The sequence below is a fragment of the Asterias rubens genome, chromosome 8 (assembly GCF_902459465.1).
Source record: "Asterias rubens chromosome 8, eAstRub1.3, whole genome shotgun sequence".
NCBI classification, from domain to species: Eukaryota; Metazoa; Echinodermata; class Asteroidea; order Forcipulatida; family Asteriidae; genus Asterias; species Asterias rubens.
The window spans coordinates 8,404,855-8,432,777 of NC_047069.1; the positions used below are offsets into that span (position 1 = coordinate 8,404,855).

The 27,923-nt window shown below is 48.8% G+C and overlaps 2 protein-coding genes across 2 annotated transcripts in view; one reads left to right on the plus strand and one right to left on the minus strand.

Moving 5' to 3' along the window:
- Positions 1 to 2,232: 2,232 nt before the first annotated feature.
- Positions 2,233 to 3,428, minus strand: LOC117293762 (DPH3 homolog). Its single transcript, XM_033776196.1, has 3 exons — positions 3,236 to 3,428; positions 2,813 to 2,887; positions 2,233 to 2,393 (listed from the first exon to the last, which is right to left on the minus strand). The coding sequence occupies exons 1-3, from the start codon at positions 3,341 to 3,343 to the stop codon at positions 2,331 to 2,333; spliced, it is 246 nt and encodes an 81-aa protein (XP_033632087.1). The 5' UTR covers positions 3,344 to 3,428; the 3' UTR covers positions 2,233 to 2,330.
- A 273-nt stretch (positions 3,429 to 3,701) lies between these two features.
- The window catches only part of LOC117293504 (exosome complex component RRP43-like), a 28,438-nt gene continuing 4,216 nt past the window's right edge, over positions 3,702 to 27,923 (plus strand). Inside the window, exons 1-7 of the mRNA XM_033775849.1 lie at positions 3,702 to 3,758; positions 22,853 to 22,889; positions 23,792 to 23,855; positions 24,151 to 24,224; positions 24,353 to 24,398; positions 25,321 to 25,426; positions 27,280 to 27,325. Of these exons, the coding sequence (XP_033631740.1) occupies positions 3,742 to 3,758; positions 22,853 to 22,889; positions 23,792 to 23,855; positions 24,151 to 24,224; positions 24,353 to 24,398; positions 25,321 to 25,426; positions 27,280 to 27,325 (390 nt within the window). The 5' untranslated portion in view covers positions 3,702 to 3,741. The remainder of the gene's footprint in view (positions 3,759 to 22,852; positions 22,890 to 23,791; positions 23,856 to 24,150; positions 24,225 to 24,352; positions 24,399 to 25,320; positions 25,427 to 27,279; positions 27,326 to 27,923) is intronic.

Here is a 27,923-nt window from a genome sequence, read left to right on the forward strand (position 1 = left end):
GCTGCCGCTTCCCATATTGTATTAAGGGAATCATTGTGTGGTGAAGAGGTTTTCAACTAGTGGTTTAATCCCAACGAGGCCTGGTTCTTGATAATTTTACCGAGTTCGTCGAGGTAAGTTATCAAGAACCAGGCCTCGGCGGGTTTAAACCACTAGTTGAAAACCGATTCAACACACTTTGATTCCCATTCATACCTTTTTCGGTCAAAAAACATCAACACCTTTGGTCAAAAAGTAAAATAAATGCAACAATTATAATTGTTCAATGATTTCTTTCAACACAACACCCCTCCAGCTATAAAATGGTAAGGACCTCCGCCGCCCTCGGGTAAACAACTCCTTATAAGGGAATGCTGTTCGCGTCGCACGTATCGCGTGATGTGGCACAACTGTCCTGGCTGTTGCTCTCGACCAATAGGAATGAAGAAACTGTCTTTTATACACTCCCACGTGACGCGCTCTCCTCCAATAGGAATAGCGAAACTGTCTGAGGTATGTTACAGGTTGAATTGCTTCTGACCCCGCAAAGACCTTTCAAGACAAAATAAGGAAGGTCTCCAACAAACTAACCCACAGTTAGTAGAACACTAGCATATTAATCAGCAGGTTGCAGGTTCAAGTTCAATTAATTGTTTCAAACCAAATTCTGAAAAGAAGCTTCAGTATAACAGGATTTCAGCATAAACAAAATAATTTATTCACAATAAAATTGTTGAAAATGTTAAACTAATTTCACTGTACATGATCAAAGATAAAGACGAAATTAGTAGCCATAAATAAATTATTTAGCCAAGTCCAATCTGTTTGTGCGTTAGTTGGTTTAAAAATCTATACCACTCATAATTGTTTCAGTAAAAACCAGCGACATGTATTTAAATGTAAACGGAGTCAAGTTAGCTCAAAATTAAACATAAAATGTTATTTACTGCTTTAGAATCATTACAAGCTGATATGCACGTTTTAAGTAACTGTTGTGGCATTTCCTCTGGGTGTTTTTTTTTGCGGCTGTAACCATTAACTGTTTGTCATTGGCCAGTAATTAACCAATGGCCATTTCAATCAACCGCAACAGTTATTGGTTACGACTACGAAAACCCACCCCTGAACATGGCCAGGCTGTGTGATTACACCATCGTCAACTTTTGTATTTTGTGTGATGGTTTTATTTTAGTGTGTTGTGCACACACAAAAAGAACCTTGATAATGATAATTATACTTATTTAAAGCCAGTGGACACTATTGGTATTTGTCAAAGACCAGTCTTCTCACTTGCTGTATCTCAACATATGCATAAAATAACAAACCTGTGGAAATTTGAGCTCGATTGGTCGTCGGAGTTGCGAGATAACTATGAAAGAGAAAAACATCATTGTCACACGGAATTGTGTGCTTTCAGATGCTTGATTGTGGGACCTCAAATTCTAAACTTGAGGTCTCGGAATCAAATTCGTGGAAAATTACTTCTTTCTCAAAAACTACTCCACTTCAGAGGGAGCCGTTTCTTACAATGTTTTATACTACCAACCTCTCCCCATTACTCATTACCAAGTAAGGTTTTATGCTAATAATTTATTTTGAGTAATTACAAATGTACCAATAGTGTACACTGCCTTTAAAACAAATCTTTGAGTAAAAGTTGATTTACCATTGCATGTGTGAAATGTTTTCAATTCCATACAGAAAAATATAAAGTTAAAAAGACAGTTTACAGTAGAACCTCGTAGTTAAATATTTTAATATAGCTTAAAAGCTGCATTCTGTATTTACAATTTGCATGAGAAACACTTTGGTTCAATGATTACCAAAACAAACAAGTCAATGATACTTCATAATAATCCCCAAGCCAATTCAATTGTGACCTGATCAAAAACGTAAACTTATAAACAGACTGAACTTTATCCCATACTGCATTCATCTGATTTCCAGACTCTCTGCAATATCTCTACGATGTTTGTATCTTAAATCTCATGGCATAAAAAGTCACAAATCCATTTTCCCATCCAGCCACTTTTGGTTCCAATTATTTAAAATTGGAAAACAAAAGATGGCTGCAACATGGTACAGGGGTCTTTCGGGTTGGTAGGGGTTGGCCCTTTGCCACTGGGTGAGGGTTGACATTGAGTCTTCTACTGTGTCAGACACTTTAATCCTGGTGTTAAGTAAGATCACAAGACATCTTTTTCCAGCAGTGAAAACGATTGCAACATGTTTAAACTCTGCACTAGTACTAGTAGAACCATCATCCTTGGTTTCTGTTTAGAAGGTTTACTCTCCTCATTGACTACAGTAAGTTGGTGGAGAGGGGGGGGGGGGTAAAGGGGCTTCCATCATCATGCTACTTCTAATCCTTTTTGACTTGGTGCAGCTACTTCCTCTCCGATCATGAAATCTTCCTGAAATACGAAAAGAAAAAAAAAATCTGCAATAAACTTACTTCACATTGGCGATTTAAATGGAGAAGACAGGTATACTGGACATTAGTAGTTAATAATAATATTAACAATAAAAATAATAATAATCTTAGCAATTATATAGCGTTCTTACACAAAAGAGGTACCACAACGCTTTACAACAATAAAAATTGAAGATGTCTAGTTGTAATGATCGTCATAACCCTTATCCGGGATCAGGGTTTAATGTTTATCCCAACTACAGTACACAAGTCTTTTTCACATGTCTTTTTTTCTCAATAGATTATCAGAAGCAGGGCTTCACATGCGATGCCCATAAATCACAAAATAAAACTAAAAACAAACAAAAACATATTCTATAAATTGTATTTTTGGCTGATCAAATTAACTATCTTACTCACCGGGTCATAAATAACTTTGAGGATGAGAGAACAGCTCGGACAGGTTGCATCTTCTTCACCTTGACTTAGCTCTTCCTGAATTTTGTAAAATGTCAAACATCAGATGTATTTAGCAGAGGACGACAGAATCACGACAAGCACGTCACAGAAACCTTCCTCAATCCTCCATCATCATCATCATGTCCATGCCAATGGCATGTATAAAATAATGTGATGGGTGAACCATGGGGGTATAATTACTTCCACCCATGAGTGAACTGAATGTTTTTAGAAAATTATTTTACAGAAAAGTCCAGATGCATGATCATGATGAGAGAGACGGACCTTCCTCGGATCGAATGCCATTCAATTCATACCAATACATGATATTGTAACTGGTCAATGCGATTTTGTGTACTGTTTTGACAACTGCAAAAAAATTACCTTCGTGATCTCGAATCTATCCCCGCATGGGCACGGATAATGATACGTTTCCGTTTCTTCGTCATACTCGAAATCTTCAATTTCGATTTCATCGTGATACACTGTCATGTTTGTATAGCAACGAACTCGTTTTTAGAGAGTTCCGCATTCATAACACACGTGTCTTTTTTCCCAACAGTAAACAGGCCGTGTTACAAAATGGCGGCGGTAAAGAAATTGGAGAGTGTATTTCATGTAAGTATTTCAAGTTTTAAACAAAGTATTTTGATTATCTTCTAGCTCTTTGTAACTAAACATCGGTAACCTAATTGGTTTACTGGGAAATTTTTACTTTATTTAGAGAAAGATAATGACATAAAAATGTAAACAAAAACAACACCAACTACACGTTCTTTTAAAACTGAAATCATGTACTAAAATTATATGGCTGTTTTGATAGATGTGTGCGTAGAACAGTCGTTGAGTTTATTTGCCAACTTGAACTACGGGAGTACGCACGTGTAGGCATGGCTGCCGAATTGAAGTAAGTTAAAATGTTGTTTTGAATGTTGCAATTAATCTTTTGGAAAAGTAATAGATTGTGTGTACTTCTAAGTTCTAGAAACTATAAGGCTCGGAAAAGTTTCCGTATGGCGCCACCACTTTTTCATTCGAAATGAAATAATATAGTATCTAATTTACCTGATTGATATATCCCTTTTTGTAAAAATGAGTGAAAAAGTGGTGGCGCCATACGGAAAGTAATCCTAAGGCTCCCCCGTGAGCCTTATTATAATTACAGTTTTTTAGGGGTCTAATATTTTGTGCCTCCTTAACGCTATACGTTTTTCAAATCAGCGTTTGATACTGATTCGGTCCTACTAAACTGCGCCAATAAAGTATCTAAACACTTACAAATGGTCAGATTTATCGGAACCCGAAATAGTATACAAAAATTTAATTGTTCGTTTCTATTCACCGTTAATTTCTGCACGTTTTGACACATCTTGTGTTGCGCTACGATGTTGTTTGTTGGATTTATGGACACTTGAGTGGTGGCTTAAGGTCGAATTTCAAAAGTTCGCGAATTCTCTTTGAGCTGATACTTTACAGTTCTATGTTTCTTTTGTGGATTTTAAATGTATATTGGAGGAGTTGACGGCGAGTTGACAGCGCAAGTGAGTTGACGGCGAGTTGACGACAAGTAGTAGGACCCTATTGATTGATAAAAATGATAGGTGAAAGTTTTACGACCGTTAGCCAGCAATAACTCTTTTGTACTACACTACCAAAACTCCCCACATACTCAATATACATTCATAATGCTTGCATTTCCTTTCCCGGAAATTTTCTGCCCGGTACTCACTGTTGTTTTTCTGTCGCATTGCACGTTTTTTACTTCTCAATATGCTCAACGCTTTATAAATATATTTTCTCAATGGTGTTTTGAGTGTTCATTAGACATTGAGGATTAAGTTTTTGCCCTTCGAATTTGTGTCATGATTTTTGAAAACAATTTGGTAAAAATGGGGCAAATCTGGTGACTAGCTGTCAAAATGTCAGGACCAGATGTCAGGACCAGATTGTCATTTGCCGATCAAAAGAATCTCGTAACCCTCCGGCCTGGCTGCGGTTGGGCGGCGGTCTAGTTACGTTATCGCAACTAGTCATACACTGTACATACAGCAAAATGTGTACACAAACTTCTTCTGATTGACAGAGTCCATGTTAATTTCTATGACATTTGACAGAATCGCCCTACATATTGCTGGTAGAACGCCGACTTCTCTTATTAGCGAGATAGCAATATGTTAAACAGTACAGAGTCTAACCCGTATTTCCGTTTTTCAGTGCATTGTCGTTTTTCGTAGAATTGTCAGAATTTGTACTCACCGATCTTCTCAGCGTCCGCCATGATGTTAGGCCAGGTCTGAATTGGCGACTTTGGCTACAGCTACGGCTAGATCAGCGCGTCTGTCAGTGTTGAAGAAAAGCAGACATGCGCACCCTAGCCGTAGCTGTAGCTGAAGTCACCAATTCAGACATGAGCTTACAGTGTTGCAATGAAAACACCACGTGGAGACAGACTACATAGGTTATAAATAAATTATTTGCCAAGTCATTAAAAGTAATAAAAAAAAGTTAACTGAATATCAGGATTTCAAACTAATGTTCCCAAAATTGATTTTTTAGCAATTTATTTTCCATTGAAAATATCATTGAAACTACGACTGTAAAAAATAAAATTAGCACCTTTCGGTTAAAAAGAAAACAATTTCGGCAACTTAGGGAGTCTTTGTGCGTAGATCATTTTTAGAAACTTTACAAGTCCGGCGGGTAAGGCATTTTGGCCGCATTAGCTACCATAGTTTTCAATGCGTGACATGGCAGGAGCTTCTAGCTATGCACGGAAATCTGGCGACGGCGCGAATTCGTGCTATTACACGAAGTTAGAGTCTGTACTGTTAAAGAGGGGCTCTTATGTCAAATTCATTTTGTGACCCTTGCATTTTTCAAAAGATATAGTCCTTATGGAAATGTAAAAAGAAAATAACAATTTGTGTTGGTATTCACTAAAATGGCACTGTTTTTTATGCCCTGCCGGCTATGCCAGCCGAAGGGGCATACATTTACATGTACATGTATAGTGTTTGCCTTGTCCTGCCGTGTGTGTGTGTGTGTGTGTGTGCGCACATCATCTTTGTCCGAGCAATATCTCAAGAAGGACTTAGCATATCAACTCCAAACTTGGTTTGTGGATTGGTCATGGGATCCCCCTGAAGCCTATTGTTTTTGGACCCCCTGTGTATTAAGTTCGTTATGGCTAAAACAAAAGAAATAATGTCCGAGCGATATCTCAAGAAGGACGTGGCGTATCAACTCCAAACTTGGTGTGTGGATTGGTCATGTGATACCCTTGACGCCTATTGTTTTTGGATCCCCTCAGATAAATATTAAGCTTGTTATTTTTAAAACAAAAGAAATGTTGTCCGAGCGATATCCCAAGAAGGACATGGCGTATCAACTCCAAACTTGGTTTGTGGATTGGTCATGGGATCCCCCAGAAGGCTATTGTTTTTGGACCCCTCAGATAAATATAAAGCTCATTATGGCTAAAACAAAATAAATTGTTTTTGGACCCCTCAGATAACTATATTATAAAGCTCATTATGGCTAAAACAAAAGAAATGTTGTCCGAGCGATATCTCAAGAAGGACTTGGCATATCAACTCCAAACATGGTTTGGGGATTGGTCATGGGATCCCCCAGAAGCCTATTGTTTTTGGACCCCCTCAGATAAATAAATGTTGTCCGAGCGATTGTGGCTGCTTAATCAATGTACCACCCATCCCCAGGAATTAGAGCCTCCCCTTCACCCACAGAGCAGCTCAGCCCTACGACCCATCCCCAGGAATTAGAGCCTCCCCTACACCCACAGTGCAGCTCAGCCCTACAACCCATCCCCAGGAATTAGAGCCTCCCCTATACCCACAGTGCAGCTCAGCCCTACCACCCATCCCCAGGAATTAGAGCCTCCCCTATACCCACAGTGCAGCTCAGCCCTACAACCCATCCCAAGGAATTAGAGCCTCCCCTATACCCACAGTGCAGCTCAGCCCTACCACCCATCCCCAGGAATTAGAGCCTCCCCTATACCCACAGAGGAGCTCAGCCCTACCACCCATCCCCAGGAATTAGAGCCTCCCCTGTACCCCCTCAGTGCAGCTCAGCCCGACCACTCATCCCCAGGAATAAGAGTATTCCCTATTCCCACAGAGCAGCTCAGCCCTACTACCCATCCCCAGGAATAAGAGCCTCCCCTATACCCTCTCATTGTAGCTCAGCCCTACCACCCATCCCCATGAATAAGAGTCTTCCCTATTCCCACAGTGCAGCTCAGCCCTACCACCCATCCTCAGGAATTAGAGCCTCCCCTATACCCACAGAGGAGCTCAGCCCTACCACCCATCCCCATGAATAAGAGTCTTCCCTATTCGCACAGTGCAGCTCAGCCCTACCACCCATCCTCAGGAATTAGAGCCTCCCCTATACCCACAGTGCAGCTTAGCCCTACCACGCGTCCCCAGGAATTAGAGCCTCCCCTATACCCATAGTGCAGATCAGCCCTACCACGCGCCCCCAGGAATTAGAGCCTCCCCTATACCCACAGTGCAGCTCAGCCCTACCACCCATCCCCAGGAATTAGAGCCTCCCCTATACCCACAGTGCAGCTCAGCCCTACCACCCATCCCCAGGAATTAGAAACTCCCTACACCCTAAGTGCAGCTCAGCCCTACCACCCATCCCCAGGAATTAGAGCCTCCCCTATACCCACGGTGCAGCTCAGCCCTACCACCCATCCCCAGGAATTAGAGCCTCCCCTATACCCACAGTGCAGCTCAGCCCTACCACCCATCCCCAGGAATTAGAGCCTCCCCTATACCCACAGAGCAGCTCAGCCCTACCACCCATCCCCAGGAATTAGAGCCTCCCCTACACCCCAAGTGCAGCTCAGCCCTACCACCCATCCCCAGGAATTAGAGCCTCCCCTATACCCACAGTGCAGCTCAGCCCTACCACCCATCCCCAGGAATTAGAAACTCCCTACACCCTAAGTGCAGCTCAGCCCTACCACCCATCCCCAGGAATTAGAGCCTCCCCTATACCCACGGTGCAGCTCAGCCCTACCACCCATCCCCAGGAATTAGAGCCTCCCCTATACCCACAGTGCAGCTCAGCCCTACCACCCATCCCCAGGAATTAGAAACTCCCTACACCCTAAGTGCAGCTCAGCCCTACCACCCATCCCCAGGAATTAGAGCCTCCCCTATACCCACGGTGCAGCTCAGCCCTACCACCCATCCCCAGGAATTAGAGCCTCCCCTATACCCACAGTGCAGCTCAGCCCTACCACCCATCCCCAGGAATTAGAGCCTCCCCTATACCCACAGAGCAGCTCAGCCCTACCACCCATCCCCAGGAATTAGAGCCTCCCCTACACCCTAAGTGCAGCTCAGCCCTACCACCCATCCCCAGGAATTAGAGCCTCCCCTATACCCACAGTGCAGCTCAGCCCTACCACCCATCCCCAGGAATTAGAGCCTCCCCTACACCCTAAGTGCAGCTCAGCCCTACCACCCATCCCCAGGAATTAGAGCCTCCCCTATACCCACAGTGCAGCTCAGCCCTACCACCCATCCCCAGGAATTAGAGCCTCCCCTATACCCACAGTGCAGCTCAGCCCTACCACCCATCCCCAGGAATTAGAGCCTCCCCTATACCCACAGTGCAGCTCAGCCCTACCACCCATCCCCAGGAATTAGAGCCTCCCCTATACCCACAGAGCAGCTCAGCCCTACCACCCATCCCCAGGAATTAGAGCCTCCCCTATACCCCCTCAGTGCAGCTCAGCCCGACCACTCATCCCCAGGAATAAGAGTCTTCCCTATTCCCACAGAGCAGCTCAGCCCTACTACCCATCCCCAGGAATTAGAGCCTCCCCTATACCCTCTCAGTGTAGCTCAGCCCTACCACTCATCCCCATGAATAAGAGTCTTCCCTATACCCACAGTGCAGCTTAGCCCTACCACGCGTCCCCAGGAATAAGAGCCTCCCCTATACCCACAGTGCAGCTCAGCCCTACCACCCATCCCCAGGAATTAGAGCCTCCCCTATACCCACAGAGCAGCTCAGCCCTACCACCCATCCCCAGGAATTAGAGCCTTCCCTACACCCCAAGTGCAGCTCAGCCCTACCACCCATCCCCAGGAATTAGAGCCTCCCCTATACCCACAGTGCAGCTCAGCCCTACCACCCATCCCCAGGAATTAGAGCCTCCCCTATACCCACGGTGCAGCTCAGCCCTACCACCCATCCCCAGGAATTAGAGCCTCCCCTATACCCACGGTGCAGCTCAGCCCTACCACCCATCCCCAGGAATTAGAGCCTCCCCTATACCCACAGTGCAGCTCAGCCCTATCACCCATCCCCAGGAATTAGAAACTCCCTACACCCTAAGTGCAGCTCAGCCCTACCACCCATCCCCAGGAATTAGAGCCTCCCCTATACCCACGGTGCAGCTCAGCCCTACCACCCATCCCCAGGAATTAGAGCCTCCCCTATACCCACAGTGCAGCTCAGCCCTACCACCCATCCCCAGGAATTAGAGCCTCCCCTATACCCACAGAGCAGCTCAGCCCTACCACCCATCCCCAGGAATTAGAGCCTCCCCTACACCCTAAGTGCAGCTCAGCCCTACCACCCATCCCCAGGAATTAGAGCCTCCCCTATACCCACAGTGCAGCTCAGCCCTACCACCCATCCCCAGGAATTAGAGCCTCCCCTACACCCTAAGTGCAGCTCAGCCCTACCACCCATCCCCAGGAATTAGAGCCTCCCCTTTACCAACAGTGCAGCTCAGCCCTACCACCCATCCCCAGGAATTAGAGCCTCCCCTATACCCACAGTGCAGCTCAGCCCTACCACCCATCCCCAGGAATTAGAGCCTCCCCTATACCCACAGAGCAGCTCAGCCCTACCACCCATCCCCAGGAATTAGAGCCTCCCCTATACCCACAGTGCAGCTCAGCCCTACCACCCATCCCCAGGAATTAGAGCCTCCCCTATACCCACAGTGCAGCTCAGCCCTACCACCCATCCCCAGGAATTAGAGCCTCCCCTATACCCACAGTGCAGCTCAGCCCTACCACCCATCCCCAGGAATTAGAGCCTCCCCTACACCCTAAGTGCAGCTCAGCCCTACCACCCATCCCCAGGAATTAGAGCCTCCCCTATACCCACAGAGCAGCTCAGCCCTACCACCCATCCCCAGGAATTAGAGCCTCCCCTATACCCACAGTGCAGCTCAGCCCTACCACCCATCCCCAGGAATTAGAGCCTCCCCTACACCCTAAGTGCAGCTCAGCCCTACCACCCATCCCCAGGAATTAGAGCCTCCCCTATACCCACAGTGCAGCTCAGCCCTACCACCCATCCCCAGGAATTAGAGCCTCCCCTACACCCTAAGTGCAGCTCAGCCCTACCACCCATCCCCAGGAATTAAAACCTCCCCTACACCCTAAGTGCAGCTCAGCCCTACCACCCATCCCCAGGAATTAGAGCCTCCCCTATACCCACAGTGCAGCTCAGCCCTACCACCCATCCCCAGGAATTAGAGCCTCCCCTATACCCACAGAGCAGCTCAGCCCTACCACCCATCCCCAGGAATTAGAGCCTCCCCTATACCCCCTCAGTGCAGCTCAGCCCGACCACTCATCCCCAGGAATAAGAGTCTTCCCTATTCCCACAGAGCAGCTCAGCCCTACTACCCATCCCCAGGAATTAGAGCCTCCCCTATACCCTCTCAGTGTAGCTCAGCCCTACCACTCATCCCCATGAATAAGAGTCTTCCCTATACCCACAGTGCAGCTTAGCCCTACCACACGTCCCCAGGAATTAGAGCCTCCCCTATACCCACAGTGCAGATCAGCCCTACCACGCGCCCCCAGGAATTAGAGCCTCCCCTATACCCACAGTGCAGCTCAGCCCTACCACCCATCCCCAGGAATAAGAGCCTCCCCTATACCCACAGTGCAGCTCAGCCCTACCACCCATCCCCAGGAATTAGAGCCTCCCCTATACCCACAGAGCAGCTCAGCCCTACCACCCATCCCCAGGAATTAGAGCCTTCCCTACACCCCAAGTGCAGCTCAGCCCTACCACCCATCCCCAGGAATTAGAGCCTCCCCTATACCCACAGTGCAGCTCAGCCCTACCACCCATCCCCAGGAATTAGAGCCTCCCCTATACCCACGGTGCAGCTCAGCCCTACCACCCATCCCCAGGAATTAGAGCCTCCCCTATACCCACGGTGCAGCTCAGCCCTACCACCCATCCCCAGGAATTAGAGCCTCCCCTATACCCACAGTGCAGCTCAGCCCTACCACCCATCCCCAGGAATTAGAAACTCCCTACACCCTAAGTGCAGCTCAGCCCTACCACCCATCCCCAGGAATTAGAGCCTCCCCTATACCCACGGTGCAGCTCAGCCCTACCACCCATCCCCAGGAATTAGAGCCTCCCCTATACCCACAGTGCAGCTCAGCCCTACCACCCATCCCCAGGAATTAGAGCCTCCCCTATACCCACAGAGCAGCTCAGCCCTACCACCCATCCCCAGGAATTAGAGCCTCCCCTACACCCTAAGTGCAGCTCAGCCCTACCACCCATCCCCAGGAATTAGAGCCTCCCCTATACCCACAGTGCAGCTCAGCCCTACCACCCATCCCCAGGAATTAGAGCCTCCCCTACACCCTAAGTGCAGCTCAGCCCTACCACCCATCCCCAGGAATTAGAGCCTCCCCTTTACCAACAGTGCAGCTCAGCCCTACCACCCATCCCCAGGAATTAGAGCCTCCCCTATACCCACAGTGCAGCTCAGCCCTACCACCCATCCCCAGGAATTAGAGCCTCCCCTATACCCACAGTGCAGCTCAGCCCTACCACCCATCCCCAGGAATTAGAGCCTCCCCTATACCCACAGAGCAGCTCAGCCCTACCACCCATCCCCAGGAATTAGAGCCTCCCCTACACCCTAAGTGCAGCTCAGCCCTACCACCCATCCCCAGGAATTAGAGCCTCCCCTATACCCACAGTGCAGCTCAGCCCTACCACCCATCCCCAGGAATAAGAGCCTCCCCTACACCCACAGTGCAGCTCAGCCCTACCACCCATCCCCAGGAATTAGAGCCTCCCCTATACCCACAGTGCAGCTCAGCCCTACCACCCATCCCCAGGAATTAGAACCTCCCTGCACCCTAAGTGCAGCTCAGCCCTACCACCCATCCCCAGGAATAAGAGCCTCCCCTATACCCACAGTGCAGCTCAGCCCTACCACCCATCCCCAGGAATTAGAGCCTCCCCTATACCCACAGAACAGCTCAGCCCTACCACCCATCCCCAGGAATTAGAGCCTCCCCTACACCCCAAGTGCAGCTCAGCCCTACCACCCATCCCCAGGAATTAGAGCCTCCCCTATACCCACAGTGCAGCTCAGCCCTACCACCCATCCCCAGGAGTTAGAGCCTCCCCTATACCCACGGTGCAGCTCAGCCCTACCACCCATCCCCAGGAATTAGAGCCTCCCCTATACCCACGGTGCAGCTCAGCCCTACCACCCATCCCCAGGAATTAGAGCCTCCCCTATACCCACAGTGCAGCTCAGCCCTACCACCCATCCCCAGGAATTAGAAACTCCCTACACCCTAAGTGCAGCTCAGCCCTACCACCCATCCCCAGGAATTAGAGCCTCCCCTATACCCACGGTGCAGCTCAGCCCTACCACCCATCCCCAGGAATTAGAGCCTCCCCTATACCCACAGTGCAGCTCAGCCCTACCACCCATCCCCAGGAATTAGAGCCTCCCCTATACCCACAGTGCAGCTCAGCCCTACCACCCATCCCCAGGAATTAGAGCCTCCCCTATACCCACAGTGCAGCTCAGCCCTACCACCCATCCCCAGGAGTTAGAGCCTCCCCTATACCCACAGAGCAGCTCAGCCCTACCACCCATCCCCAGGAATTAGAGCCTCCCCTACACCCTAAGTGCAGCTCAGCCCTACCACCCATCCCCAGGAATTAGAGCCTCCCCTATACCCACAGTGCAGCTCAGCCCTACCACCCATCCCCAGGAATAAGAGCCTCCCCTACACCCACAGTGCAGCTCAGCCCTACCACCCATCCCCAGGAATTAGAGCCTCCCCTATACCCACAGTGCAGCTCAGCCCTACCACCCATCCCCAGGAATTAGAACCTCCCTGCACCCTAAGTGCAGCTCAGCCCTACCACCCATCCCCAGGAATAAGAGCCTCCCCTATACCCACAGTGCAGCTCAGCCCTACCACCCATCCCCAGGAATTAGAGCCTCCCCTATACCCACAGTGCAGCTCAGCCCTACCACCCATCCCCAGGAATTAGAGCCTCCCCTATACCCACGGTGCAGCTCAGCCCTACCACCCATCCCCAGGAATTAGAGCCTCCCCTATACCCACGGTGCAGCTCAGCCCTACCACCCATCCCCAGGAATTAGAGCCTCCCCTATACCCACAGTGCAGCTCAGCCCTACCACCCATCCCCAGGAATTAGAAACTCCCTACACCCTAAGTGCAGCTCAGCCCTACCACCCATCCCCAGGAATTAGAGCCTCCCCTATACCCACGGTGCAGCTCAGCCCTACCACCCATCCCCAGGAATTAGAGCCTCCCCTATACCCACAGTGCAGCTCAGCCCTACCACCCATCCCCAGGAATTAGAGCCTCCCCTATACCCACAGAGCAGCTCAGCCCTACCACCCATCCCCAGGAATTAGAGCCTCCCCTACACCCTAAGTGCAGCTCAGCCCTACCACCCATCCCCAGGAATTAGAGCCTCCCCTATACCCACAGTGCAGCTCAGCCCTACCACCCATCCCCAGGAATTAGAGCCTCCCCTACACCCTAAGTGCAGCTCAGCCCTACCACCCATCCCCAGGAATTAGAGCCTCCCTATACCCACAGTGCAGCTCAGCCCTACCACCCATCCCCAGGAATTAGAGCCTCCCCTATACCGACAGTGCAGCTCAGCCCTACCACCCATCCCCAGGAATTAGAGCCTCCCCTATACCCACAGTGCAGCTCAGCCCTACCACCCATCCCCAGGAATTAGAGCCTCCCCTATACCCACAGAGCAGCTCAGCCCTACCACCCATCCCCAGGAATTAGAGCCTCCCCTACACCCTAAGTGCAGCTCAGCCCTACCACCCATCCCCAGGAATTAGAGCCTCCCCTATACCCACAGTGCAGCTCAGCCCTACCACCCATCCCCAGGAATAAGAGCCTCCCCTACACCCACAGTGCAGCTCAGCCCTACCACCCATCCCCAGGAATTAGAGCCTCCCCTATACCCACAGTGCAGCTCAGCCCTACCACCCATCCCCAGGAATTAGAACCTCCCTGCACCCTAAGTGCAGCTCAGCCCTACCACCCATCCCCAGGAATTAGAGCCTCCCCTATACCCACAGTGCAGCTCAGCCCTACCACCCATCCCCAGGAATTAGAGCCTCCCCTATACCTACGGTGCAGCTCAGCCCTACCACCCATGCCCAGGAATTAGAGCCTCCCCTATACCCACAGTGCAGCTCAGCCCTACCACCCATCCCCAGGAATTAGAGCCTCCCCTGTACCCACAGCGCAGCTCAGCCCTACCACCCATCCCCAGGAATTAGAGCCTCCCCTATACCCTCAGTGCAGCTCAGCCCTACCACTCATCCCTAGGAATTAGAGCCTCCCCTATACCCACAGTGCAGCTCAGCCTTACCACCCATCCCCAGGAATTAGAGCCTCCCCTATACCCACAGTGCAGCTCAGCCCTACCACCCATCCCCAGGAATTAGAGCCTCCCCTATACCCACAGTGCAGCTCAGCCCTACCACCCATCCCCAGGAATAAGAGCGTCCCCCCACCCACACAGCAGCTCAGCCCTACCACTCATCCCTAGGAATTAGAGCCTCCCCTATACCCACAGTGAAGCTCAGCCCTACCACCCATCCCCAGGAATTAGAGCCTCCTCTATACCCACAGTGCAGCTCAGCCCTACCCAACTACCTTAGGAATTAGTGCCTCCCTATACCCACAGAGCACCTCTGCCCTACCACCCATCCCCAGGAATTAGAGCCTCCCCTATACCCTCAGTGTAGCTCAGCCCTACCACTCATCCCCAGGAATTAGAGCCTCCCCTGTACCCACAGAGCAGCTCTGCCCTACCACCCATCCCCAGGAATTAGAGCCTCCCCTATACCCACAGTGCAGCTCAGCCCTACCATCCATCCCCAGGAATTAGAGCCTCCCCTATACCCACAGTGCAGCTCAGCCCTACCACCCATCCCCAGGAATTAGAGCCTCCCCTATACCCACAGTGCAGCTCAGCCCTACCACCCATCCCCAGGAATTAGAGCCTCCCCTATACCCACAGAGCAGCTCAGCCCTACCACCCATCCCCAGGAATTAGAGCCTCCCCTATACCCACAGAGCAGCTCAGCCCTACCACCCATCCCCAGGAATTAGAGCCTCCCCTACACCCTAAGTGCAGCTCAGCCCTACCACCCATCCCCAGGAATTAGAGCCTCCCCTATACCCACAGTGCAGCTCAGCCCTACCACCCATCCCCAGGAATTAGAGCCTCCCCTACACCCTAAGTGCAGCTCAGCCCTACCACCCATCCCCAGGAATTAGAGCCTCCCCTATACCCACAGTGCAGCTCAGCCCTACCACCCATCCCCAGGAATTAGAGCCTCCCCTATACCCACAGTGCAGCTCAGCCCTACCACCCATCCCCAGGAATTAGAGCCTCCCCTATACCCACAGTGCAGCTCAGCCCTACCACCCATCCCCAGGAATTAGAGCCTCCCCTATACCCACAGAGCAGCTCAGCCCTACCACCCATCCCCAGGAATTAGAGCCTCCCCTATACCCCCTCAGTGCAGCTCAGCCCGACCACTCATCCCCAGGAATAAGAGTCTTCCCTATTCCCACAGAGCAGCTCAGCCCTACTACCCATCCCCAGGAATTAGAGCCTCCCCTATACCCTCTCAGTGTAGCTCAGCCCTACCACTCATCCCCATGAATAAGAGTCTTCCCTATACCCACAGTGCAGCTTAGCCCTACCACGCGTCCCCAGGAATTAGAGCCTCCCCTATACCCACAGTGCAGATCAGCCCTACCACGCGCCCCCAGGAATTAGAGCCTCCCCTATACCCACAGTGCAGCTCAGCCCTACCACCCATCCCCAGGAATAAGAGCCTCCCCTATACCCACAGTGCAGCTCAGCCCTACCACCCATCCCCAGGAATTAGAGCCTCCCCTATACCCACAGAGCAGCTCAGCCCTACCACCCATCCCCAGGAATTAGAGCCTTCCCTACACCCCAAGTGCAGCTCAGCCCTACCACCCATCCCCAGGAATTAGAGCCTCCCCTATACCCACAGTGCAGCTCAGCCCTACCACCCATCCCCAGGAATTAGAGCCTCCCCTATACCCACGGTGCAGCTCAGCCCTACCACCCATCCCCAGGAATTAGAGCCTCCCCTATACCCACGGTGCAGCTCAGCCCTACCACCCATCCCCAGGAATTAGAGCCTCCCCTATACCCACAGTGCAGCTCAGCCCTACCACCCATCCCCAGGAATTAGAAACTCCCTACACCCTAAGTGCAGCTCAGCCCTACCACCCATCCCCAGGAATTAGAGCCTCCCCTATACCCACGGTGCAGCTCAGCCCTACCACCCATCCCCAGGAATTAGAGCCTCCCCTATACCCACAGTGCAGCTCAGCCCTACCACCCATCCCCAGGAATTAGAGCCTCCCCTATACCCACAGAGCAGCTCAGCCCTACCACCCATCCCCAGGAATTAGAGCCTCCCCTACACCCTAAGTGCAGCTCAGCCCTACCACCCATCCCCAGGAATTAGAGCCTCCCCTATACCCACAGTGCAGCTCAGCCCTACCACCCATCCCCAGGAATTAGAGCCTCCCCTACACCCTAAGTGCAGCTCAGCCCTACCACCCATCCCCAGGAATTAGAGCCTCCCCTTTACCAACAGTGCAGCTCAGCCCTACCACCCATCCCCAGGAATTAGAGCCTCCCCTATACCCACAGTGCAGCTCAGCCCTACCACCCATCCCCAGGAATTAGAGCCTCCCCTATACCCACAGTGCAGCTCAGCCCTACCACCCATCCCCAGGAATTAGAGCCTCCCCTATACCCACAGAGCAGCTCAGCCCTACCACCCATCCCCAGGAATTAGAGCCTCCCCTACACCCTAAGTGCAGCTCAGCCCTACCACCCATCCCCAGGAATTAGAGCCTCCCCTATACCCACAGTGCAGCTCAGCCCTACCACCCATCCCCAGGAATAAGAGCCTCCCCTACACCCACAGTGCAGCTCAGCCCTACCACCCATCCCCAGGAATTAGAGCCTCCCCTATACCCACAGTGCAGCTCAGCCCTACCACCCATCCCCAGGAATTAGAACCTCCCTGCACCCTAAGTGCAGCTCAGCCCTACCACCCATCCCCAGGAATAAGAGCCTCCCCTATACCCACAGTGCAGCTCAGCCCTACCACCCATCCCCAGGAATTAGAGCCTCCCCTATACCCACAGAGCAGCTCAGCCCTACCACCCATCCCCAGGAATTAGAGCCTCCCCTACACCCCAAGTGCAGCTCAGCCCTACCACCCATCCCCAGGAATTAGAGCCTCCCCTATACCCACAGTGCAGCTCAGCCCTACCACCCATCCCCAGGAGTTAGAGCCTCCCCTATACCCACGGTGCAGCTCAGCCCTACCACCCATCCCCAGGAATTAGAGCCTCCCCTATACCCACGGTGCAGCTCAGCCCTACCACCCATCCCCAGGAATTAGAGCCTCCCCTATACCCACAGTGCAGCTCAGCCCTACCACCCATCCCCAGGAATTAGAAACTCCCTACACCCTATGTGCAGCTCAGCCCTACCACCCATCCCCAGGAATTAGAGCCTCCCCTATACCCACGGTGCAGCTCAGCCCTACCACCCATCCCCAGGAATTAGAGCCTCCCCTATACCCACAGTGCAGCTCAGCCCTACCACCCATCCCCAGGAATTAGAGCCTCCCCTATACCCACAGTGCAGCTCAGCCCTACCACCCATCCCCAGGAATTAGAGCCTCCCCTATACCCACAGTGCAGCTCAGCCCTACCACCCATCCCCAGGAATTAGAGCCTCCCCTATACCCACAGAGCAGCTCAGCCCTACCACCCATCCCCAGGAATTAGAGCCTCCCCTACACCCTAAGTGCAGCTCAGCCCTACCACCCATCCCCAGGAATTAGAGCCTCCCCTATACCCACAGTGCAGCTCAGCCCTACCACCCATCCCCAGGAATAAGAGCCTCCCCTACACCCACAGTGCAGCTCAGCCCTACCACCCATCCCCAGGAATTAGAGCCTCCCCTATACCCACAGTGCAGCTCAGCCCTACCACCCATCCCCAGGAATTAGAACCTCCCTGCACCCTAAGTGCAGCTCAGCCCTACCACCCATCCCCAGGAATAAGAGCCTCCCCTATACCCACAGTGCAGCTCAGCCCTACCACCCATCCCCAGGAATTAGAGCCTCCCCTATACCCACAGAGCAGCTCAGCCCTACCACCCATCCCCAGGAATTAGAGCCTCCCCTACGCCCCAAGTGCAGCTCAGCCCTACCACCCATCCCCAGGAATTAGAGCCTCCCCTATACCCACAGTGCAGCTCAGCCCTACCACCCATCCCCAGGAATTAGAGCCTCCCCTATACCCACGGTGCAGCTCAGCCCTACCACCCATCCCCAGGAATTAGAGCCTCCCCTATACCCACAGTGCAGCTCAGCCCTACCACCCATCCCCAGGAATTAGAGCCTCCCCTATACCCACAGTGCAGCTCAGCCCTACCACCCATCCCCAGGAATTAGAAACTCCCTACACCCTAAGTGCAGCTCAGCCCTACCACCCATCCCCAGGAATTAGAGCCTCCCCTATACCCACGGTGCAGCTCAGCCCTACCACCCATCCCCAGGAATTAGAGCCTCCCCTATACCCACAGTGCAGCTCAGCCCTACCACCCATCCCCAGGAATTAGAGCCTCCCCTATACCCACAGAGCAGCTCAGCCCTACCACCCATCCCCAGGAATTAGAGCCTCCCCTACACCCTAAGTGCAGCTCAGCCCTACCACCCATCCCCAGGAATTAGAGCCTCCCCTATACCCACAGTGCAGCTCAGCCCTACCACCCATCCCCAGGAATTAGAGCCTCCCCTACACCCTAAGTGCAGCTCAGCCCTACCACCCATCCCCAGGAATTAGAGCCTCCCCTATACCCACAGTGCAGCTCAGCCCTACCACCCATCCCCAGGAATTAGAGCCTCCCCTATACCCACAGTGCAGCTCAGCCCTACCACCCATCCCCAGGAATTAGAGCCTCCCCTATACCCACAGTGCAGCTCAGCCCTACCACCCATCCCCAGGAATTAGAGCCTCCCCTATACCCACAGAGCAGCTCAGCCCTACCACCCATCCCCAGGAATTAGAGCCTCCCCTACACCCTAAGTGCAGCTCAGCCCTACGACCCATCCCCAGGAATTAGAGCCTCCCCTATACCCACAGTGCAGCTCAGCCCTACCACCCATCCCCAGGAATAAGAGCCTCCCCTACACCCACAGTGCAGCTCAGCCCTACCACCCATCCCCAGGAATTAGAGCCTCCCCTATACCCACAGTGCAGCTCAGCCCTACCACCCATCCCCAGGAATTAGAACCTCCCTGCACCCTAAGTGCAGCTCAGCCCTACCACCCATCCCCAGGAATTAGAGCCTCCCCTATACCCACAGTGCAGCTCAGCCCTACCACCCATCCCCAGGAATTAGAGCCTCCCCTATACCTACGGTGCAGCTCAGCCCTACCACCCATCCCCAGGAATTAGAGCCTCCCCTATACCCACAGTGCAGCTCAGCCCTACCACCCATCCCCAGTAATTAGAGCCTCCCCTGTACCCACAGCGCAGCTCAGCCCTACCACCCATCCCCAGGAATTAGAGCCTCCCCTATACCCTCAGTGCAGCTCAGCCCTACCACTCATCCCTAGGAATTAGAGCCTCCCCTATACCCACAGTGCAGCTCAGCCTTACCACCCATCCCCAGGAATTAGAGCCTCCCCTATACCCACAGTGCAGCTCAGCCCTACCACCCATCCCCAGGAATTAGAGCCTCCCCTATACCCACAGTGCAGCTCAGCCCTACCACCCATCCCCAGGAATAAGAGCGTCCCCCCACCCACACAGCAGCTCAGCCCTACCACTCATCCCTAGGAATTAGAGCCTCCCCTATACCCACAGTGAAGCTCAGCCCTACCACTCATCCCCAGGAATTAGAGCCTCCCCTATACCCACACAGCAGCTCAGCCCTACCACCCATCCCTAGGAATTAGAGCCTCCCCTATACCCACAGTGCAGCTCAGCCCTACCACCCATCCCCAGGGATTAGGGCCTCCCCTATACCCACAGTTCAGCTCAGCCCTACCACCCATCCCCAGGAATTAGAGCCTCCTCTATACCCACAGTGCAGCTCAGCCCTACCCAACTACCTTAGGAATTAGTGCCTCCCTATACCCACAGAGCACCTCTGCCCTACCACCCATCCCCAGGAATTAGAGCCTCCCCTATACCCTCAGTGTAGCTCAGCCCTACCACTCATCCCCAGGAATTAGAGCCTCCCCTGTACCCACAGTGCAGCTCAGCCCTACCACTCATCCCCAGGAATTAGAGCCTCCCCTATACCCACAGAGCAGCTCTGCCCTACCACCCATCCCCAGGAATTAGAGCCTCCCCTATACCCTCAGTGTAGCTCAGCCCTACCACTCATCCCCAGGAATTAGAGCCTCCCCTATACCCACAGTGCAGCTCAGCCCTACCACTCATCCCCAGGAATTAGAGCCTCCCCTATACCCACAGAGCAGCTCAGCCCTACCACCCATCCCAAGGAATTAGAGCCTCCCCTATAACCCACAGAGCAGCTCATCCCTACCACCCATCCCCAGGAATTAAGAGTCTCCCCTATACCCAAGGTCTGTGAAATCTCCGCTTTAAAGCGGATTTCCGCTCATTTTAATTTCCCCAGTCCGCATATCGCTTTGGTTCCACTTTTTTCCCATTCCTTGTTTTTCTTGCTGGCTCTGCTTTTTTCCCGTTCCGTTTTAATCTTCTTCTTTTTTTACATCTGAATAGATCGTCAAGCAGCACTTAAATTGCGATTTGATTTTGACATGTGAGTCGGGGGCTAGACCCATTAAAATGCTCCGTGTTGGTCTTTCATTGGAACCATTGTTGTTAATATTTCGTTTAGCGCGGTGTCTGTTTTACATGTACTTCAATGTCATTGTTCCAATGCACCAATAGAGGGGGCTTTACTAAAAAGCCAACACCTTGAGACAAGATTAGGCACACATGGCTTTCCCCCATGAGGGGAGGTGCAAATCTGTCACTGATGGGCCTGATGGTGCAGATCGGGTCACAAAGTCTTTACAGCGTGGGGTCCAGGAAAATTGTGCATTCTTAGATGCTCTGTGGTGCTACTTAGGCCAATTTTGAAGGTGTCCCTCCACCCTTCAAAAAGTGGTGTCATCCGTTCCACAAACAGGATTGATGCCGATGGATGGCGGGACAATTGATCACAGTACAATACTCTGAGTTTCAGTGGTCAATGTGGGGGGATTTGTCCCACACCCAGGGGAGACTTTTCCCCCTGTCCCTCTACTCCCCTGATTGACGCCCATGCCAATTTTATTAAATCAGGCGCCAGACGGAATACTGTACACAGCCTAAAACATAAAATCTTATATTTTTACGGAGATCATCCTGTCTAATTCCTATTAACTTTTGACTATCCACTTGATGATGAAAGGGTGCACATCTCAAAACTTGTCCAGATTTTACTTTCATAATTCTTGGATTTGTGTGGAAATTATGCCACAAAATGTAATTTTTCTCATATGGCCTGTGTAGGCCTGCCAAAATACCGGAAGAATGCACAAGGCCTTGTGACCTTTAGGTCACACTGTATATATTCAGAACTATTTGGAATGTTTCACCATTCCTTCCTCATTGGCTTCACTGTCCTTAAAGACATTGGACACTATTGGTAAGTGTCAAAAACTAGTCTTTACAGTTGGTGTATCTCAACATATGCATAAAATAACAAACCTGTGAAAATTTGAGCTCAATCGTCCATTGAAGTTGTGGGATATTAATGAAAGAAAAAACACCCTTGTCGCACCATGGTCACACGAAGTTGTGTGCTTTTAGATGCTTGATTTCGAGACCACAAATTCTAAACTTGAGGTCTCAAAATCAAATTTGTGGAAAATTACTTCTTTCTTGAAAACTATGTCAATTCAGAGGGAGGGAGCTGTTATTCACAATGTTTTATACTATCAACCTCTCCCCATTACTAGTAATCAAGAAAGGTTTTATGATAATAATTATTTTGAGTAATTACCAAAAGTGTCCACTGCCTTTAAGAAAAGAACAAACTGTTGATTCACTGGCTATATAAAAACCCTTGAAAAGGCATGTATGTTGTCTTTGGTTTGTTGAGTCTTTTTAATTTTAGCCTTTGACTTATATTAAAGTAATCAGAATATATTTAATTTTAAAATGGAATTGTAATAATGTTTTTATAATATAAAACTTTATAAAAAGAAAGAATGTATATTTTGATTCTTTATTGATCCACTTTTCTGTTTTCTTGTTTAATTGGATTTATCTTCAGGACTGGAGGAGGGTTACGTTATTGCAACTACGATTTAGCTTGCATTGGGGCAATCCCTGTTGGGAATTTTGGTCGTTTGTTCATTATTCCACATTGTGTCAACTTTCTTTTTAGTTCTTTTTTTTTATGGTTCTTTTGGGCCCTTTGTATGATCATTAATATAATTCATAAGCCTTCTGTAAGTAACAATGTATCATGTTTGTTTAAGGAAGCTTGAATGAATGAATGATTTAATAATCAAATAAATGAAATAATATCTCCTTTTCTTTTTTACAGGACTGCCCAACCTGTGGAATACTACAGAACATTCATTGTAAGTAGTATATATTCAATTTCAAGCAGGTCACAGTCACATTTGAACTTATGAAATTAGTGACCCACACTCTGATCAAATTATACATGTAGAGTAAGCTACAATGTGGTGATAAAACAATCACTCAACAAACTAGCCACATGTCATCAATCCACAATCCATTCCAAGTATATTTGTTGGTGCGTTTACCAGTTTTCAAATTCGGTGGAAACAGAGCCATGTAATTGGGCCCTGATGTCTTACTGCATGTCCTAGACCAGCGAGCTTGCCCAGTGACAATAGCATTTCCACCATGTATATAATTTTTTTCATAAATGCCCCAGACAGTTTCTCTACTCCTATTGGTTGAGAGCGCGTCACGTGGGTGTGCATAAACCTTTGTTAGTGACCGGTTAAAAGTGTTAATTCATAAGCGTGACACGCGACCTTGCACCTGTTCTTATAAGACCGTTTCTTCATTCCTATTGGTCGAGAGCAACGGCTGTAACAGTTTTGCCACATCACGCGATACACGCGACGCCCACAGCATTCCCTTATTAGGAGTTGTTCGCACGAGGGCAGCGGAGGGCTCTACCATTTCATAGCTGGAGGGGTGTTGTGTTTAAAGAAATCATTTAACAATTATAATTTTTGCATTTATTTTACGTTTTGACCAAGAAGTGATGATGTTTTTGACCAAAAAGGTATTTATGAATGGGAATCAAAGTGTGTTGAATCGGTTTTCAACTAGTGGTTTAAACCCGCCGAGGCCTGGTTCTTTATAATTTACCTTGACTTCGTCTCGTTAAATTATCAAGAAGCAGGCCTCGTTGGGCTTACAATGTAAACCACTAGTTGAAAACCTCTTCACCATACATTGATTCCCTCAGTAATGCAAACTGCATTCTTTTATTTTTGTAAAGAAAGAAGACATTCGTCCTGATGGGAGAGAGCTTGGAGAAATCCGGCCAACTATTCTTAATGTTGGTGAGTGTGATAACCTATGATAGAACTCAGTGCTGTACTTAGCTTTTCTTTTATATCATTTGTGTTTTTAGGAAGGTCCTAATGACAAGTTGTAGTAAAAGATCACATGAAGTTCGCTGGCTCTTTTGGGATTGGCAAGTCTCTTTGTTTTTTTGTGTGGCTGGTAAAGTTTCTTCCAATCAGAACTGATCATTGCACTGGAAGAATTAGGGGACAGGCTCCTGATTTGTTGTATCAATCACTCTTGTTGCATCTATCTATTAAACGGGATCATTCATTCCGCCTCCAATCCCAGGTTCAATAACAACAGCAGATGGTTCAGCACTTGTGAAGCTTGGGAACACCACTTGCATCTGTGGCGTCAAAGCGGTATGTAAATTATGCCTTTGAATGTAAAGATAGACTATTTTGCTAATATTGTTTCTGGTACTTTCATTTTCCCAGCCTCCTTATCCAAACTTTAAAAAAACTAATTTTTATTCAAATTTGTTTTAAAGGAATTCTGTACTCCTGAAGAGGATCAGCCAAAATGCGGAATTGTGGGTAAGAAAAGTTGTCCTCAGTGTCCTCAGTACTTGACAATTTATTTTTGGATTTCCTATTAGTACATCGTAACTTGTTTTCACTCGTGCATAACTTTACATGTATCATATGCTTTACTTTAGGTGTTTATAAGTTTTGATGAACTCTTTCTTAAATCATTCATCTGTCTTGACGGATACTGCACCAACACCTCAGGGGTCACACGGGCGGGGTCCGTTGTGTGCATGTAATTGCCAACCATTCATGCCAGATATACTGGGGCAAACCCTTTCTCTTAACTATGTGTACGGTTCTTTTTACTAAGCATCACACAACAGTCAGAACCTATGGCTTCTTTATCATAAATTGCTTTGTCCTTCGGATGGGACATAAATACCCGAAGGACTAAGCAATAATGGTAAAAAGTGTCTTGTCATTAAAAGCCCTTGGAGATAGGTATCCAAGACCTTGACGAAAACCCAAATGCTGCTGTTCTGAACCCCAGTGCTTGAGTCCGCTGCACTTGACTGTTCGGCCATGACACACCTCCCAAAATTATCATTGGAAGAGTAGGAGGATTAATGTATTTTATATTTAATGTTGTGCACCTAAAGCAGGCTACCTGTGGGTAAAATGAATTCATGTTATTGCAGAAGCATATTTTCATGAGATATGGCGGACACGATGTTACAACACTACAAGGTTTGGGTAAATTTGTGTTGTTTACACCAAACCCAAACAACACTCCTATTTAAGTCCGCCATACCTCAGAAAGGCTTATTGTGCAATGTTGGTTGCTATAACTGAATTATTGGGGGTTTGGTTCACACCAGAAACAATTTGATGTTGGTCTGAAACTCATGCACGTTTTTTTTCTTCAGTTTCTTTCATTCACCTCTACCATTTTCCTGACAAGATTGCTGTTTTTGTTTCTTGCGTTTAGTTCCGAATGTAGAGTTACCACCTCTGTGTTCCTCACAGTTCAAGCCCGGACCTCCTAGTGAAAAAGCTCAAGTCATCAGTCAGCTCATTGCTGATGTTATCAACAAGTGAGTATAATGTACAGGCATGATTTACTTGGAAATGCCTTTTTGTGCTGTTATTGAACTGTGGCTGGTATTGTATTTTGTTTTCACCCAATCTATTCTAGTTTTCACTTATTGAATTGAATTGAATTGAATTGAATTGAATTGAATTGAGTTGAATTGAATTTGGTTTTTGCTAGGATTGGTAGCATTGGTCTTTGCTAGGATTCCACCATCTTTGTCATTTTCCCCCTTGTTCTCAATCATGTATACTCATTCATTTTCATTCATCATTCGGCAGAGACTTGCGCTCGTTGCCTGCTTGTCTTCAGATTGTATAATAGGGTGCATACCTGGGGTCGCCACTATCACCTGTTCCCTTTCAATCACCGCTATTCTTAGCTTTCTTAAAGTCACCTGGAAGTGGTATTTTTTTTTAAATAAAGCTTTTGTCACTAAAATATGTGTTTTTATGAGAGGAATGTGAATAAAAAGTTAACTAAGGTTTAAAAATATTAGTTTTGATTGTATTTACAAATTTACGAGTAGGCCCCGACCCGAGAGGGCGCTGTTCGTGACGTAATTCAAGGCGTGATATTTGAAGAGAAAATTTGTAGTCGGGCCCGAGTACATTACGTCTGGGAACATGGCACATCAAAACAAATTTAGACACGATTTTACACACATACGTATATTGAAACTTGAACATGTTGAACGCCTAGTGGTTTTTACAAAAGCTATTGCTGCTATTTTTATTTAACTATGCGACTTTTTAGTGACCAAATGGGTTGTAAGATGTGGGTCTGCCTACGTATTATCATAGAAATACGGCCACGGAGCAGACTGCACACACGCACTATGGCTGCTGTATAATGTGCGGACAGTCACATAGGACCTGCACTCACGGTGAATCGCATGCGGTACCAACAAAAAATCGTGTCACTTGGCAAAAGCTAAAAACATACCCTCAAAGTTCAAACTTACCCGAATTTTTTCACGTTTAGCAAATGCTCCTCTGGGTTCGTCACGTCTTTCAGATACCTTCTTCGACTTCCCACTAGCTGGAAAAATTGTTGGGACGGCGTCGTGTTTAAGAATGGCTCTTCTCGTCATGTCAAATGAGTGGTGTATCCTGGATTCGAAGCACGACGGCTCGAAGTGTTCGCTGCATAGCGCTGAAAAAGACGTCGGACCGGACCACTTTGCTCTAGTTAATCTGACTTTCGCAGCCCACAACCGCCTATACTTGGGATCTGCAGGAAACAGATGAAGACTGACCCCATCTTTAGTTGTTTTGCTGCATCCAGCAGCAATACACCTGGTCGGCATTGCCGGAAAAATGCCAGAAAAAAAAAAGTTTTTCGCAGCGTACAAACTTACGTCTTAGAATTAAATGTACTTTTACACGTGTGTTTATTTACGCATCGAGGGGGGTCTATGTTTGATCGAGGCAAGGTCTTCCTTTTCCTACGTCACAAAAGGGGTAGGCGGAGTCAACCCCCCCAAGCACTTAATTAATTTTTTTTAACATATAAATCGTGACAAACAATTACTCAAAAAATTGTTTTATTGTTAATAAACATATACTCTTATGTTTAAAAGAAGAAAAAATCCTATTTCCAGGTGCCTTTAACTTCTACCACCTCACTTTGTCACATTTTCTATCTGACAGCCTGGGAGGGTGGGGGGCCTCTGCCAAAACTTGTACCCATAGGCAGATCATCTATAGCTGCTTTGGATATTCCCCACTGTCTCATCACATAAGTGTACCGCAAAGACTTTTCAAAAAGGAATTTCAAACTGACCAAAGAAGACTAACCTCAACTTATATTTTGTTTAATTGATGATTTCCCCTTTTACTTTTTGTTATGTTTCAGTGCAAAGTGCATCGATAAGGAATCCCTATGTATTGTTGAATCGAAGGTAATGGATATGTTAGTAACTGTTCAAATTGGTAGGATTTTAGGCTGTGCATGGCTGAGTTGACATAAGTTACCCATTCGAGATGTTGGCTTTAAAAAGAAAGGCTTACCCAGGTTTCAACTTTTATGCTCTTTTCATTTATAGGAGACTTTTCAACAGTTTTCTATCTTTCATTTTGTGAAAATGCTTCCACATTTGGTTTCAGTGAAATTAAGAGTATGGCGATGTGGATGAAACAGTATTCTTATATTGTAATTGCCAATGCTTTTCAATCAAGATAATCGACTTTCAGTTTGTGTTGTCAAATGCTGTTACCATAAATTCGCGCACTCGTACAGACCCTATTGGTTGGCAAACGCCATAGAGGTGTGCAGTAAGCAGACCCACAGTCGGTCTGCGTCAAGCACCCATTAGCCGTGTACAAAACAGCACGATATTCCCTCAGTTTGCAAACCAAAATGTTTGTGAGCACGTGCTATGTGCAATTAACATATTTCATGGGAAGGGTATATTGTTCTTTCCTCAAAGCCCACCCTTCAACCTTCCCACCATTGATGGTTCCAAAGTTTCAGATATGAGACTATGCCACTGGAAGTTG

What these genes read in the sequence shown, in the direction of transcription:
- LOC117293762 (XM_033776196.1), bottom strand. Translation starts at nt 3,343, where the DNA reads ATGACAGTGTATCACGATGAAATCGAAATTGAAGATTTCGAGTATGAC. An exon ending in ATAGATTCGAGATCACGAAG is followed by an intron (nt 2,888 to 3,235) that starts GTAATTTTTTTG and finishes TACAAAATTCAG; the next exon opens with GAAGAGCTAAGTCAAGGTGA. An exon ending in TCAAAGTTATTTATGACCCG is followed by an intron (nt 2,394 to 2,812) that starts GTGAGTAAGATA and finishes TTCGTATTTCAG; the next exon opens with GAAGATTTCATGATCGGAGA.